This window comes from Mauremys mutica, chromosome 6 (assembly GCF_020497125.1).
Source record: "Mauremys mutica isolate MM-2020 ecotype Southern chromosome 6, ASM2049712v1, whole genome shotgun sequence".
Lineage (NCBI taxonomy): Eukaryota > Metazoa > Chordata > Testudines > Geoemydidae > Mauremys > Mauremys mutica.
This window is the reverse complement of record NC_059077.1, coordinates 17,456,762-17,473,385: the sequence shown is the minus strand read 5'-3', so window position 1 is coordinate 17,473,385 and position 16,624 is coordinate 17,456,762. Positions and strand designations below refer to the sequence as shown.

Genomic DNA, 16,624 nt, shown 5'->3' with positions numbered 1-16,624 from the left:
GGTTGGCAAATAGTAGGGATGGAGAATGGTGGAATGTTGGCTCCATCCCTACTACTTGCTGGCCAAGGAGAATCTGGAGAATTGTGACTCAAAGGTGTGTGTCTTAGTGGCAAGGTCTTTGAGGGTGACTCCTTGCTCAGAGCTGTGCTTAAAGAAAAAAAATCCAGCCTTTTGTCTTTTTCTCCTGCTTTTGGCCTCACATTTTCTTTCATGATATTAGGAAGAGCCTACTTCTTCTACTGTGCCCAAGGCTATCACGTCCTTCAAATCCACTTCTTTTGGGAGTCTGCTGACCAACACGCACAGACAAGAGAGAACAGGCATGTATTGCTAACCTCCACTGACCTGCCTGCTATCTTCTGAGTTTATGGTCTCAGAGAGAAAAACTTGATCAGCTGGCACCAGCAGTGCAGAGAGTGATATTCTTAACAGTAATGGGCATTAGATATAGCTCCTGAGAAAGTTTCTGTATAAATCCAAGTGGGCTAGAAATGAAAGATGGTGATGGATATTGGAAGGGAAGCACAGTTGTAAAATCTGAAGACTACAATAACTTTTATTATACAAAAGTATAATACTATACTACTTGATGGGGTTGAGCACTCCATCTACAATTGAAGGCAAGGATTCCATAAAAATTAGAAGGTTTGACTTGGGCTGTAAATATTGAAAGTAAGTTGTCTGAGGAAGATGTCTAGTATGTGAGAAGGGAGTTTTAAAACAATAAAACGTACATGCTTGAAAACCTAATGAGAGCCATCAATTCGCAGTTAGTTCAGGTTCCTGAGCGAATGGAAGATGGAAGCTCTGAAAGTTTATTTAAATAATGGATGAAGAGGAGTCTGTTGCTGGTACCACACAATCCAGTTACCTCAATTTCCCACTTAGAAGCTAGACATTTGCCCTTACGAAACCCAGCACTGATGTCTAATCCCAGAAGAATTCTGATTACTTGAACAGATATTGTAGTTAAAAATAGGATTTTGATGGAAGCTAGGCTCTCAGAGAATCCTGAATATGAAAAACATTGTATTGGGTCCCAACTGTCCTCACTGTTGAAGTTAAGAGCTTTGACAAGGTAAAAAAAAATAATTGCTGTACCTTGGCACCTGATCCAAACCCCAATGAAACCAATAGGAGGACCTTCCACTGATTTCTACAGGCTTTGGATCAGACCCTAACTGGAGGACTTTTATGTCCGGTAAGCTCCATTTACAATGTGGAAGATTTATTTACTTCTTCAAATCCTCTGCTGCTGTCATGTTTTTCTGGATTCCAAAAGGAATGAACTGTCTACTAGAAGAACAAGAGGCAGCTGGTGGACTTAACATAGTCTCAGCATTCTACTGTATACTTTTACTTTTCTCTTGCATTTGCATATAGACTAATAGAATCATAGAAACATAGGCCTGTAAGAGATTTCAAAAGCTTATATAGTCCAGCCCCCTATGCTGAGGCAAGACCAAGTAAACGTAGACCATCCCTAACTGGTGTTTGTCTAACCTATTCTTAAAAACCTCAAATGACAGGAATTCCACAACCTCCCATGGAAGTCTATTCCATTGCTTAACTGACTATCCTTATAGCTTGAAAGTTTGTACTAATAACTAACCTAAATCTCCCTTGATGCAGATTAAGCCCATTATTTCATGTCCTACCTTCAGTGGACATGGAAAACAAATGATCACAATCCTCTTTATAAGCTTAATATATTTTAAGACTATCAGGTCTTCTTTTCTCAAGGCTAAACATGCCATGGGTTTTTTTTAACTTTTCCTTCTATGCCAGGGGTGGCCAAACTTACAGACCCTCCGAGCCACATATGACAATCTAGTGAGATTCCTCTACACAAACTAGAGCAGCTTTAAAGATATTTTTTTTCAGAAATGAATTCTTTGGTCCATCATAAATGACTTCAGAAATATTTCTATTGAATACAGTGAAGCTGGATCTGTCTTATTCTAGCAAATGCAAAAAAAATAAAACCCAAAACCCACAGCACCTTTTCCCCAAGAATATAAATATAAATACCTAAACTTCTCACCTGAGAATAAAACTGGTGTTCTAGCAAATTTATTATTCTTATTTGTATTACAATAAAGCCAGAGGCCCTAACTGAAATGAGGGCCATATTGTGTAGGTGCGATACAAATAACTAGAACCTGTCCCCAGAGAGTTTATAATCTAAATAGAAAAGACAACGCATGGGAGGGGGAACAGAAGCACAGAGAAGTGCAGCCCAGGGTCACACAGAGCTAGTAATAAAACTGACACCTCCTAAATCCCAGTCTGGTACCCTGTCCTCTGGGTCATGATTGCCATTCATGATTAAACATACGCTGATATAGCCCGGGCTTATCTCTGACTTCATGTCAGAGTGGAGCTAACAGCCACATTCAAAGTGGGAGCACTTCTCAAAGATATCACCCAGTAAAAGATATACAATGAACAGTTCATACATCTGATATCATTATACTTCTCAAATATATCAAACCAAGACCTGTGGGGGGAATAGACCAGAACATATGGAAGTACTAGTCCACAAGCTAAATTTTGACTTAATTGGCATCACAGAAACTCAATGGGCTAAATCTCATGACTAGAATATTGGTATAGATGGCATAGAACAGGGGTGGCCAAATCGTGGCTCGCAAGCCACATGTGGCTCTTTTGACAGTTAAAGTGCAGCCCATGGATCCTCCTGCCCCCAAGGCCTCTCCATTCTCTATCAGACAGGGGAGGAGGAACTCAGGGCTTCTGCCCTGCGGCAGGGTGGTGGGTTTAGGGGCTTCTGCCAGAGACAACTGGTGCCTGCTGAGAGCGGGGAGCACAATTTAAAGGTTCATGCCCCACCCAATAGCTTGAGTCATGCGTCCCCAGGCATGCCCTGGCAAAAAACTCCACGCATCGCCTCTAGCTTCTGCCTGGTGGAGAGGGGGTCTCAGGGCTGGAGGCAAAGTGGGGTTAGGGATGGAAGCTGACAGCTCATGATCCCCCACCTAATAACCTCACGACCCCCTGAGGGGTCCCGACCCCAGTTTGAGAACCCCTGTACTAGTCCTTAAAACTGCTTCTTCCTGACCAGTGCCACTTCAGTGTTTTTCCTAGTTAAGGATGAATCATCAGGTCTCATCCAGTTGTTCTTTTCTCTCATATTCTGAGACCTCAAGGGGACAGTCTGTGCTTGATGGGGAGGAGACAAACCTGAGCATCCTCTGCAAGTTTGATGACATTGCCGCCCACGGCATCTCACAATCTTTAACGTGTACCTTAGGATTCTGGGGAAACAGCTCAAAATAGAGACCGGACAGATTCCTTAGGTGAAGGCTAATGGTTAGGAGGAACTGCAGCACAGAGTGAAGCCACCTTAATATGACACAAATATATTTCCTGGCAGCAAGGATAGAAAAGCAAATCTATAATAATTGGTTTATATAAATTTCACTGATAGTGTAAAACAAACAAGCAGATGTATTATTCAAGGAGGTTCTGGTTGATTCTGACTTAGCCCTTCATTTTTTTTTTAAAGTTTTCTTCTCAGTAGAAGATGAACAGTAAAACTTGGCTTAAGGAAGATTTTCAACACTGGAAGCTTTGAGGTCAACCATGAATGGTTTCAGGAACAGAAAGAGGTGTTCAAGCATGGTCCACTTTACAGAATGCACAGCAACACTTTCCCTAATGACATTCCACATGATGTATTCAAAGATTGCTACATCCTGATCAATAGCATGTTCAGCCACGTAGTACAGTAGGTAGAATTCACCGCAAAGGAATTATTACAGTGCATGTATTTCATTTTTTTAAAACTTTACTGCAATGGGGCAAGAATCTCATGGGGTTTTCACTGTGTGGTTCAAATGGATACAAATATACCTTATGCACCTTCCCTAGTATGATTTTCAATTGCCATTCACTGTCAAGAAAACCCTACATGATCAGATTAAGACAAAGAAGTGGATATGACTGAGTCAGAATCCTAGAGTAATTTTGCTGAAACCATTTTCTGCAGGAGAGAAGCCATATGGGAGACCTGGTAAGGTGAGCCAAACATGAAGCAGATTCTCCAGCTGCTTTTTAATGTTGTCTGCTGGCTGAGTGTGTAGGAAGGAAATGTGCAACAAGGAGCGCAGCCATTCTTTCATATTATGTGCTGCTGCCAGTCCCTGTGTTCAGTGGTGGGAGCATTAGTAGAGAGAGCAGGAATGTACATACATACATACACATACATACACACAGACACACACACAAATCTATCTATCTATCTATCTATCTAGCCTCTCCTCCATTCCACTCAGGCAGAAGGCTAACCCACCATGCTGTTACAGAAAGCTAGGAAATTGCTTGGCTGGTTATTTGATAAAACAAACATATATGAAAATAGTTTCTGCCTTATGGATTTTTTTGTGTATGGAGTTTTGTGGTGCTCCTTTTTGTCATATTTTGCAGCTGAGTCTCCTGCATCTCTGATGGATGCTGCAGAAGTAACAATGTCTTCTTTGACTTCGCACCTGGTTTGCTGCATGTGTGGAAATTTATCCACAGATAATTCTCCTCATTTCTACTTTGCTGTGTAAAAGCGAAATATTTAGCCAGAAATTTTCAAGATGTCATTCTGAGAGTAGTACTTCACAATTCCTACTGGAGATCTGCAGAAATATCTACTTTGGATCAATCATGGCTGTTCAGAAATGTTCAGTTGCTCTCACCACCTGCTTCCAGTGATGATTCCAGGGTGGGTAGGTTGGTCAGACTCAGTTCAAACATGCATTTTTTTTCACAAGAAAAGGGTAAGATATTGGTCAGATGACTGAGGTGTGCTATGACATCCTCTGGGGATAAGTCTGGCAATGTAAAATAATTGTTTGTGGATGAAGGCACTTGATAGGGTGAATGCTGTGAGAGGTCACAGGAGAGGTCTGGAGGTATTAGAAAAAAGATGAGGTAATGCCACAAGGAGGACAAGATGATAGCGGCTGACCTAGCAGAGTCCAGAGAGGGGAGCAAAGGGCTTTCTCTCAAAAGGAGGCAGTCATGTTCCAATCCATCCTGTGGGAGGCCATCTACAAGATATGGGGAACAGGACACCAACCTCCTGTCCAGTGCTCTTCAGGGGAGTGGCAAGTTTGTGCATGCCTATACTTTTGACAATTTATTAAATATATAATCCCTTGTGAAATGTATCATGAAACATACTTATGAAATGTACGATCCCTGCTCCACATTGCCCCAGTGAACACTATCAAAGTGCCTATCAAGAGGTGCAATTGCCCATGCATCCACATTTTTTTTTAAAAAACTCTCCAGGATAAAGACCACACATTCCAATCTGCCAATCTTCTCTTCCATCTCCATGGGTAGGCAGAATCCAACATCTTGTAATGGGAAGTTAAAATTCTCCTCCCAAATTTGGTGTCCATACATCACAAAGCTGAAGACCCTGTGTTTCCGCATGTTAACTCTGTGATAATTTGGGGGTGAGGGAGGTCTATACTCTCACATAGAAACATCCAGCCAAGAGTCAGCTGCTCCAGCCAGGCCCTCCAGAGGCAACTACCATTTAGCTTTGTATTGGATCCAGTCATTGTAGGGGAAGAAGGTGACAATGATACTGGGTTCCTGGATAAAACATCTAGGCCCACAGTCTACCAATAAGCCTTCTACTGAAATGTCAATTGCCAGTGTCTCTGGGTCTGACCGTAATGACTGAAAGCAAAAATCAAACAGGAGAAAAACCACTCATGGAATTTATTCTCCATGAACTAGCAGCACAGACTGCCAGCAATATGAAAAATGTGTGTGATAGATTGACATAAATATGTCAGTAATTCATACTGAAGAGTAGAATAACGTTAAGAGGGAATTATAAGACAATATGAGCCCTCGAGCTAGGATAATTAACATGCAAAAGCATGGTCATAGGCTAGAACAGGGGTAGGCAACCTATGGCACACGTGCCGAAGGGGGCAAGTGAGCTGATTTTCAGTGGCACTCACAGTGCCCGGGTCCTGGCCACCAGGCCGGGGGGCTCTGCATTTTAATTTAATTTTAAATGAAGCTTCTTAAACATTTTAAAAACCTTATTTACTTTACATACAACAATAGTTTAGTTATATATTATAGACTTATAGAAAGAGACCTTCTAAAAACTTTAATGTATTACCGGCACACGAAACCTTAAATCAGAGTGAATAAATGAAGACTCGGCACACCACTTCTGAAAGGTTGCTGACCCCTGGGCTAGAACATATGGCCCATGATGTTAGGACTGCATATTTCAAAATAAGGGGTGAAGGTGAGGCTGAGGGACAACTGTTATGTGTGTATGTTTTCCAAAGAGCATTATAAACTGTAAAGTGAGTACAGGAACAAAAGTGCACCAATCTATTTCTCTAAAGAATATAAGTCTGGTAAATCTATGCCACAGCAAGCAGTGTGAGCTAGTGGAGAGTGTAATGGTCTAGAATTCAGGAAACATGGGTTCTATTCCTAGCTCTGCCGTTAGCCTCCTGGACGACTTTGCACAAGTCATTTTACCTCTCTGTGCCCCAGTTTTCCCATCTGTAAAATGGCGATAATGATACTGATCCATTTTGTAAAGTGCTTTAAGATTTACTGATGAAAAATGCTATGTAAGAGATAGGTATTATTATTTCATGCAAGACTGTTATATCCTTCCGGAAGGGTCCATATATGGTAATATCTTTGTGGAAGATGCCATAGGAAGGCAGTTTAAAGTAAACTGAGAGGATGAGGGGGCAAAGGATGATACGAGATGCCTGAGTCTAAGAAATGCTGCCCTGCCAAACTGTCATGGACAAAGGGGCAAGCCGGTAAAAGTATGCATTCTCCAGAAGCATAAACTATTTCTTCCAAGTTTAATGACATGGCTTGGACCTATCTAGATAACTTGGTGCAGAGTTTAAGGCTAGGTACATTATGCAGATTTTTTTTTTATTTTGATCCAATTCTTTCAATTCTTAATAAATCTTGTTTTGGTACAAACCAAGGGGTTTTAAAACTTGGGGGGATTTGACACAGACGACCCTGAAGAGGTGCAACAACTTTCAACCTCTAAGAAGAGGTGTGAAGCAAGGCTTTCTGGTGTCTCCCCTGATCAGTATTCTCAGTCCACCTGGTACAAACTAACGAGCTCTCTACCATAATATTTTGATCCTCCAAATGCACAAGAATGCCTAATTAAACACAGATGAACACCGAGTTTAAGGAGTATATGATGACAATGTTTTATAAGGAACAAATCTGCTGGTAAGAAAATATTAGTGCAATTTTGGCAAACCTGGGTTTAATATAGAGAATGCTGGGTGGGATTTTGAAGACCAATCAACATTGGCCTAATTCTGTTCCCACTGAAATCAATGGAATTTTTCTATTGATGTCAATGTGAATTTTGCCATTGATTTCGAGTTAGGCCAGGATGGAGTGCTTTTTTGAAAATGCAACCCACAATGTATTCTTTTTATATTGTATACTGGTTAACTTTGAGAGGAAGGAATTAACTGCAAAGACTGCATGCATTCTTACTACACTTCAAAATTATACTGTACTACACAACTGCAGATATTTTCCTTTTTATTACTGGCTCATACCAGAAAACACCCAGAGGAACCCAGTCATGAGGTGAGATGTCATTTTGTTCAAATTAATTTGTACACAAACTCTAAGCTAGTTATAAGCCTTCCTTTAAAGTATACTGTCCTCCTGATAAGAAATTAATACTGTGTTTGCTATTTCATAGATTCAGAGATTCCAAGGTCACAAAGGACCCATTGTGATCATCTAGTCTGATCTCCTGCAGGCCATAGAACTTTCACAAAATTATTCCTGTTTGCACTAGAACAGATCTTTTAGAAAAGCATCCAATCTTGATTTAAAATTTGCCAGTGAGGGAAAATCCAACACAACCCCTGTTCCAATGATTAATTACCCTCACTACTAAAAATGTATGCCTTATTTCCAGTCTAAACACCACTTCAAAGCACTTAATCAGAAAACAAACATCAAAATAAAAGGTAAGGCACTGTACTGACTTCTTCCGGTTCCAAAAGTCCGGTCAACAGAGAGTGTTGGGAATGGCACGGGCCGGAGAGTGAACTGCGGATGCGGATATCCACATGTTGGAGATGGCAGAATTCCTGGGTACTGGGCACTTTCTAGTGTTGGCACTGGGATGGCACTGACAACAGCTGAAAAGAGAGAGAAGGAGAGAGAGAATTAAAGATCTCTTAACATTCTGTGGGTATTTGTAGAAGGTTAAAAATAAATGGACGGATCTAGCAGAAGACTACCCATGGCTACATTTCCAAAGCACGGTGCCCAAACTGCAGTCACAAAATATGTATTTTGTATCATGCCTGATACAGTGGGGTCCTGATCCATGACTAGATCCTAAATGCTATGGTAATATAAATAGCAGATAAATAAATAAACAAACAAACAAACAATGCGTGTATGCTCTTTATAGACACACCAACATACATACATATACCACATCTGTATACAGAAATAGGCATGTTTCATGTGACTGAGATATTTTCACATACAAAAAGCCACTTTTATGTATGAAACTATCTGCAAACATAAATGCCTGTTTCAATAGAGCAACTCTGGATTTACACCATTGTAAGTGTAAGCAGAATTTGGCCCACGGATGCAGATTAGGCAGACAAGTTTGAATATTTTCCTGTTAAGTGACAACTATTTGAAAGGAAAATGGATGGATCAAGGCTTTAAGGGCCAGGATATAATCTTAGGTTTCAGAGTAGTGACTCTACTAAAGTTATTCCTGATTTACACCAGTGTAATTGAGACTGGCCCTACTTCCTCACTCAGTGTGTACCTTTAACTCTAATAGTTCTAATGGGAATTACAACCAACAAAGACAGGAAAGAGAAACAATGGGTTATGCACAGATTAGTCACCTGAACATGTAAGACTTCTCCAAAGCATATGAATCATTTTGGTTTGGAAACTGGCTCAAAATCTAATGAAATCAGGATTTCTTGTGCGTGATTTCCAATATGTTCTGGTTTTGAACAATCCAGGAATAAACAACCAATAACAAAAAGAATGGGCCAAATTCTGAATTCCTTTACCAGTTTTTATGCACTTCTTACTCAGGGAAACTCCCACTGACTTTAACAAAAGTTTTGCCCGAGTAAACATTGAGTAGGAACTTCAAGATCTGGCCCAATGATGATTTTTTTTTTTGGCTTATGTACCACTTTTCACACATGAATTGCAAACAATATTATAAATGTTAAAGTAGACATTATTATTACTTCTAGCCTTTATTACATCCACCACACAGAGTCGTAAACTCGGAAATTTGCCCCAGGTCACACAAAGAGTCAGTGGTTGTGCCAAAGCTTATTCCTTCTTACTTCTTTAAGCACTAAACGATACAGTCTTTGTTGGGCATTTCTGTACTTCCAGAGGATAATGGGAAGCGTAGAACCTCACAAAACTTTTATTAAGAAATGATAATCATAGTATTTTGAACATTCAAAATGTCTAGGTTCAATTTACTCATCCTTAGAATAGTAGTCTTACTATTCAAAGATTTAATTTTATCTGTGGAAATCATTTTATTCACACTTTTGAAAGGTTAAATAATAGTCTTCCTGCTTGTAACACTGTTAATGCACTGCAAAAACAATCATTCTGTATTGAGTCATAAAAACCCAACACATTTATTGAAGTCCATCCCTTCATTCTTCTCCAAGGCATAGGTAATAAGAATTTTAAAAAAAATCAAAGTATTCACTGTAATGTTATATTTATGTAGAGAAGCTAAGGGAAAAGATAGCTTCAAGCATTTTCAATAAACCTCTGTAATATGACAAGAAATTTGTTCTGACATAGCCTACCAAGAATTGAATTTGTATTTGATATGGATGCTTTAGGAGTTTGAAAGCAGAAATTCCCTTACCAAATTTTGGATCTTCCTGACCACTGCCCTTCTGCATAAAAAATTTTTCACTTCGCCCTATAAAAATGTAATCTAAGTATGGCTCATTGAGATTATGAAGTAGAAATTCCAAAGCTGTGCTCAATAGCCCAAAGTCCCCAAATATTGCCCAACACAACATCAACATGATCGCCTCCACCCCCAAAACAGGGTTGTTTTGATTTTCCACAACTTCGGAAAAAATACTTAAATAAAAAATCAGTGAAAATAAACCCCCAAAAGTGATTCATTCTATGAGCATATTTCTTCCTCATACAGATGTAAGTTTTATAAGAAATGAATAGATTGGAATTCTGTAGGTAAATCACAAGAACATAATACTAAGTAGTCAAAATTTTTCTACCTCCTTTTTAAAAAATTTGCCCTTATATAATGATACACACTTTTGTCAAGTTATTAGTTGTCAGCACCTACCCTATTATAGGGTGACCAGACAGCAAGTGTGACAAATCGGGATGGGGTGGGGGGTAATAGGAGCCTATATAAGAAAAAGACCCCAAAATTGGGACTGTCCTTATAAAATCGGGACATCTGGTCACCCTACCCTATTAATACGTTTTGAGTAAGCCAATCAGAAAATGAAAACAAATGTTGTGTTGGTGCTGAGAAGGAGCACAGGTCTTTCACCAATAGATAACACTCTGAATTCAACTGTCCTATTTTCCAAGATTTTACTCCATAACTTGTCACCATTTTGATACAACAAATTGTGATATAGCCTCCTTCACAAACAGACTTGGGATCGAAATCCAGATCTTCAATTTTAAATGCTTGGGGAGAAGGAAGGTATTTAGGACTATGTATCATCAGCTGCATTTCAGCCTCTTTTCTGGTTTTCAGCTCAGCTCTCAGCTCTTTGATCTGCGTATTTGAGATCAATTGCGATGGTTATGTGTTGGAAACAATGCTCTGAATTGTTTTTCAGTTTTGTCCTTGTGTGGGTCCAGGTCTTCATTATTAATCAGATTAAGCCAGTTTTCCACTGAGACTGACTTTAGTGTCATTGGACTGTAATCTGCCTAGACCCTATGCAACCCCCTTCAATTGCTTTATCAAGTTTAGTGACTTTTTGTGAAGGAATTTAGAGACTTAAGAGTATCGTCATGGCGACATTTCAATAACGACGATGGCCTCAAACAGTCTCACTTGTAGCATCACGAAACTCACCAACGTTTTGCCCTTTCACGTCAATACAAAACGTTTCATTAAATAGCTCATTTGATCCTGAAGAACCCAAATAAACTGATTTTCTGTGCTTTTTAAGATCAGCTGAAGTTGCATCTATGTTGCCATTTAACAGTGCCAATGTGTTTATTTTACTTCGGAATAATTACCTGTTTTCATTTCTTCAGTCCTTTCTATAGCTTATTTCCTATCACTTTCAATGCTTGGCACATTGAGTCAGAGAAATTAAAAAATATGATCAAGCCCCTTAAAAACATACCACTTTTATTTTATGGAGAAAGAAACAGGTTCATTACAACCCAGGCTAAAAAGTTCACAAATTAGACCTAAATGTGAGATCAATTTTTCCCCCATGTATCATTATATATTATAATCTCTCTATTAGACATATACTAGTGAGAGTAGGATACAGATAGAAAACAGGACCTCACCCTTCTAAAACTATTTGATTTGATCCTAAAAAACCCCAACAGCACGTTTATCCATAGACACTGACCTACTATAAAGTGGACTGATTTTACTTACAGTGGTATTGTACCATTGCAATTACAATGAGTTTGCCTCTGATCTTGCCTACAACACTTCTACATCAGTGTGATTCCACTGCCCTTATTCATCTATACCTTGTATCAGGGTAAATCAGGAGTAATGCTAGTGCAGCTAGTGCAGTTATTGCAGCATAAGTCTAGTGTGAGAGAGGATTATCAGGCCCATCAACATCAGTAATGTGACTTCTGATTTTCTCTGGAGTAAATGAGATCAAAATCAAACCCACTGAATTTTTATCCTGTGCATTCGCCAATATTTTTTATGTTTACAACTCCCCTTAGGGAACAGCATATCAGGCCAGAATGTCAAAGTGTGTATGCAATCATGTTATCTACAAGTGGATACAGCCTAAAAAGGACACAGTTCCCAAGAATGATTTTTGCCTCAGTACATTTAAGTACTTCCTTACCTTAAAGTACAAGTTGTTTCATTGACATCAATGGGACCGCTCATGTGCTTAAAGTTAAGCACCTGTGTAATGGGCTGCTGGATCAGGGCCTTATAGATTACTGGTAATGTAACAAATACCAAATAATGTCCAGATTTAATGTGTGTTCAGCAGTTCATTGAAACCAAGGGATTCTTTCCAGAGAAAAACATCTCCATCCTGTAATCCATGTTGGGAATCACACTGCACAGTAATGCATAAAAGTAAATTTGCTGGCTAAATTTTATAATGAAGAAAAGCAATTATCATAGTAAATATAACTCTTTGTAATATGTTTCCCCAAGTACTGTACACATAGGAAATGTGTGGTCTAATGGTTAGAGCAGTGGACTGGAAGTCAGGACTTTTTGATTCTATTCCCACCTACTGAATTATTGTGAAGCCTTGGGAAGCCATGGTTTACTCCCTTGTAAAATGTGGTTAATGCTACTTACCGTAGTTGTATTATGAGGCTTAATAAATTAATATTTGTAATCCTTTGAGATCCTCAAATGGAAGAGACTCTATTGTTTTCACATAAAATTGTAAGCGGGAGTAAGAGATGCACTACTCACAAGGGTTGCTTGGTTGTGAATCCATCGGAATCATGAGCTTGGCACGTGTGGCTCTGCGGGCAGCAAGCGAGCGCTCTAACGTGGACATACTACTTCCCACATCCTCCGTGTCAGGACCTAGTGAAAAGCAACACAGTGGCTATGTTAATAATGGCTATACACAAAACTGTTTCCCTCTTTACCGTATGTCTTGCAGTAAAGTGAATGGATATTTTTTCAGACATCTATCACTAAAACTGGTCACTTAAATGGCATCATCTCCTAATAGCTCTGCACAGACTACTTCAGACACCATTCCTGAATAAAATGGTTGTTTCTCATTTTCTTACAACTGTCTTTAAATGTAAATTTCTCCCTTTACAATCACATCCTGGTTTATCTCTCCTTTCTCCCTGCTGCTGAAACAAAAATCGCTTCATAAAAATGACACTAACCCTCTGCCTCAACATTACTTATTACCCACTTCCCTTAAAGTTCAAACAAAGTATCATGGCCAGATTTGGGTGCATAAAGTTGGACATCTAAATCCAGAATCTAGTACCTAAATAACTGGCCTTATCTGCAGAGATGCTTTATATGCACCCACTAAGTCCCAGCCAATTCAAATGATTGGCTCAGCAGCTACAAAAAACAGGCGTTTCATTATCATATTATTTATACTGAAATATAGATGTAGGTATCTTCAGGTAGTCAAACTAGAAGTTTTAGTCCACTTAGGGCTAGTCCACACTTACCGTCCGGGTCGACGCAGTGAGTTTGACTTCTTGGAGTTCGAACTATCGCGTCTGATCTAGACGCGATAGTTCGAACTCCGGAAGCGCCGCGGTCGACTCCGGTACTCCACCACTGCAAACGGCGGTGACGGAGTCGACCTTGGAGCCGCGGAGTTCGACCCCGCCGCGTCTGGACGGGTGAGTAGTTCGAATTAGGGTACTTCGAATTCAGCTACACTATTCACGTAGCTGAATTTGCGTACCCTAATTCGAACCCCCTTTTTAGTGTGGACCAGGCCTTACACTCATACAGAGATGTTGGTGTAACCAAAGAAGCTAGGGTAACTATCTCTGGTCATGGAGGTACCTTGTTTTCAGTGGGATGTTTGGTAAAGTAATTCCCAATGAAATAGAAGATATGTTTTCTGATTCTTAGATTGTATCATGTCTGATATGTATATTATATTAATATCACATAAGTAGTTATACCACCATGGGGAAAATGAGTTTATTATTGCCATAACAAAATAAACTGAATTTATTTGGTATCTTTGAGTAGTTCACCTCCATTTTGCCTACTCATCTCCACTGGGGCTATTCCTTTCTAAACCTCTGAGCAGCTCGTGAATTTTTTTTTTAATAAGACTCTCCACAAAACTCTTTCCTTCTTTCCTTCAAATTATCTTGATTTAGTTTTCAGGACTAAAATCTCACTCTTGCACCAGTAACTGTTTTAAGGTCAAAACCCAAGTGATTAAATAGGGCAAAGACAATATGTTTTATTCAATTGGCTATTCTAGGATTCCCAGTACTATAAAAGTATTTGTATCTGGCCTAGTTGTTTGCATGTATTTGTATCTAGCCCTTCTGGTTAGGCAACTGGTGTGCTGTGACCACTGCTTATCTTGGGTCTGATCCAAAGATCATTGAAGTCAATGGAAAAACTCCAGTTGATCTTAATTGGTTTTGGATTATGCCCCACAATCATTTTACTTATGAATAGATTATACAGTCTTTTGGGCAGGGATTATCTTTTTGTTGTATGTTTGTAAAGTGCCTAATGCAATGAAGCTGGGGCCTCTAGGTGCTAATCCAATACAAATTAAAAAAAGACAAACCACTATGTAAGATATCAAACCCTAAAATCCTGACGGCAACCTATGATTTTTAGATCATTCTAGAGGTTTTAAATCCTATTAGGTCTGCCATTTCTTTAACACTAAAGCCTGTACCTCTTATGGTAGGTAAGGAATAGAGATACAAACAATAGTAGCAGCTGAAGAAATCTAAGCATTTACCATCATATATAACACCAAAGAATCTGCATTATTTAAAACCCTATGTGATTTTCCAGACTAACTTGTCTCTGTCACTCATGAGTGATGCAGCCATGCAAACACATGCCAAATATACTTATATTTTGAATCTATATATTGCTTCTTCTTCCCCACCCCATTAAATTTTATTACTGAAAAAAATGTCTCTAATGAAAGGGAATTATGTACTATTTAAGGATAGAAAAGAAAAGCTAGGCTGCCTATATACTACACTTAAATTGCATTTTTTGCATGAGACTTTCTTTCTCTCTGGGCCAAATTCTGGTCTCACTTACGGTGGCAAAACTCTTTTTTACTGTGTTGTCTCTCTGCTCCATTTCATTTGATTTTTTTCCCACTGTGTTCCCCACCCCCACTCTGTCATTCCCATCCTCCTCACCACCACCAATAGAGTCTCCTAAAGTGGAATGCAAACTCAAGGCTTGTCTACACGGAGACTTAGTGCATGGCAAGCCAGTATGCTAGCCTGCCGTGTCCACCATGTGGAGCCTGCAACTGTACATTAAGGTACCATAGGTTTCAGAGTGGTAGCCGTGTTAGTCTGTATCAGCAAAAACAATGGGGAGTCCTTGTGGTACTTTAGAGACTAACAAATTTATTTGGGCATAAGCTTTTGTGGGCTAGAACCCACTTCATCAGATGCATGGAGTGGAAAATACAGGAAATACATGAAAGGATGGGAGTTACCTTACCAAGTGTGAGGTCAGTCTAACGAGACAATTCAATTAACAGCAGGATACCAAGGGAGGAAAAATAACTTTTGAAGTGGTAATGAGAGTGGCCCGAAACCATTTCAGACAGTTGACAAGAAGGTGTGAGTAACAGAAGGGGGAAATTAGTATTGGGGAAATTACCCATCCACTCCCAGTCTTTATTCAGGCCTAATCTGATGGTGTCCAATTTGCAAATTAATTCCAGTTCTGCAGTTTCATGTTGGAGTCTGTTATTGAAGTTTTTTTGTTGTTGAAGAATTGCCACTTTTAGGTCTGTTATTGAGTGGTTACTTTCTTTGTTGGGCCAGTCTTGTAGTAGGTGACTTCTGAGTACCCTTTTGGCTCTGTATTTTCCACTCCATGCATCTAATGAAGTGGGTTCTAGCCCATGAAAGCTTATGCCCAAATAAATTTGTTAGTCTCTAAGGTGCCATAAGGACTCCTCGTTGTTTTTGCTAAAGTACCATAGTACCCTTTGACTAGCTGGGTCATACAGTAGGGTCCACATGACCAGTTCATATGAGCAGGCTCAGACACTGAAGATTTACACCCCGGCTTGCGGTGCACTAATTGACTGTGCAGACAAGCTCTCAATAACATTTGATTTCCAGCTGAAGTTCTGAGCCAATCACAAAAGAATGGAGTAGAAATCAAACCTGATGCATACTCTTCTAATTATTAACCGATGCAAAGTAGCATGTCATTTTGGAAAAATGAAATTTACCTGTTCTGCAGACACTACCTGTTCTGTAGACACTACTGAGTTGCTTAATGTTTGAATTAAAGCAATTGGGAATATTTGATTATGATAAGCTAAAACCTTCTAATATTGTATACAATACACTTTGTTCATCAATTGTGGGTCCAGGTGATTTTTCATTCCCTCAGATCTAAATTTCAGCATATGTATTGCTCCACTTGCATTAGAAGCTACCCATGCAGCTAGTCATGCTATTACATTAGACGAGAAGTATCTGCCACCATGCCCAGTTGCAGTGTTGCCAACTCTCACAATGTTATTATAAGTCTTCTGATAATTGGTGTGTTTGCTAGAGCCCCAGTTGCTGGAATCTGGTTATTATCTTGACAGCATGACTCTAAATACTCCAACACCAGAAGGCAAATAAACAGAGC

The 16,624-nt window shown here is 39.4% G+C and overlaps 1 protein-coding gene across 4 annotated transcripts in view; it reads right to left on the bottom strand.

Annotated features, from left to right (window-relative positions):
• The window catches only part of DCC (DCC netrin 1 receptor), a 782,056-nt gene that overhangs the window by 30,533 nt on the left and 734,899 nt on the right, over nt 1-16,624 (bottom strand). For all 4 annotated transcript variants that reach the window (XM_045020222.1, XM_045020224.1, XM_045020225.1 and 1 more), the window contains exons 25-26: nt 12,728-12,844; nt 8,052-8,207 (exon numbers count right to left, since the gene is read on the bottom strand). In XM_045020222.1, the coding sequence (XP_044876157.1) occupies nt 8,052-8,207; nt 12,728-12,844 (273 nt within the window). The remainder of the gene's footprint in view (nt 1-8,051; nt 8,208-12,727; nt 12,845-16,624) is intronic.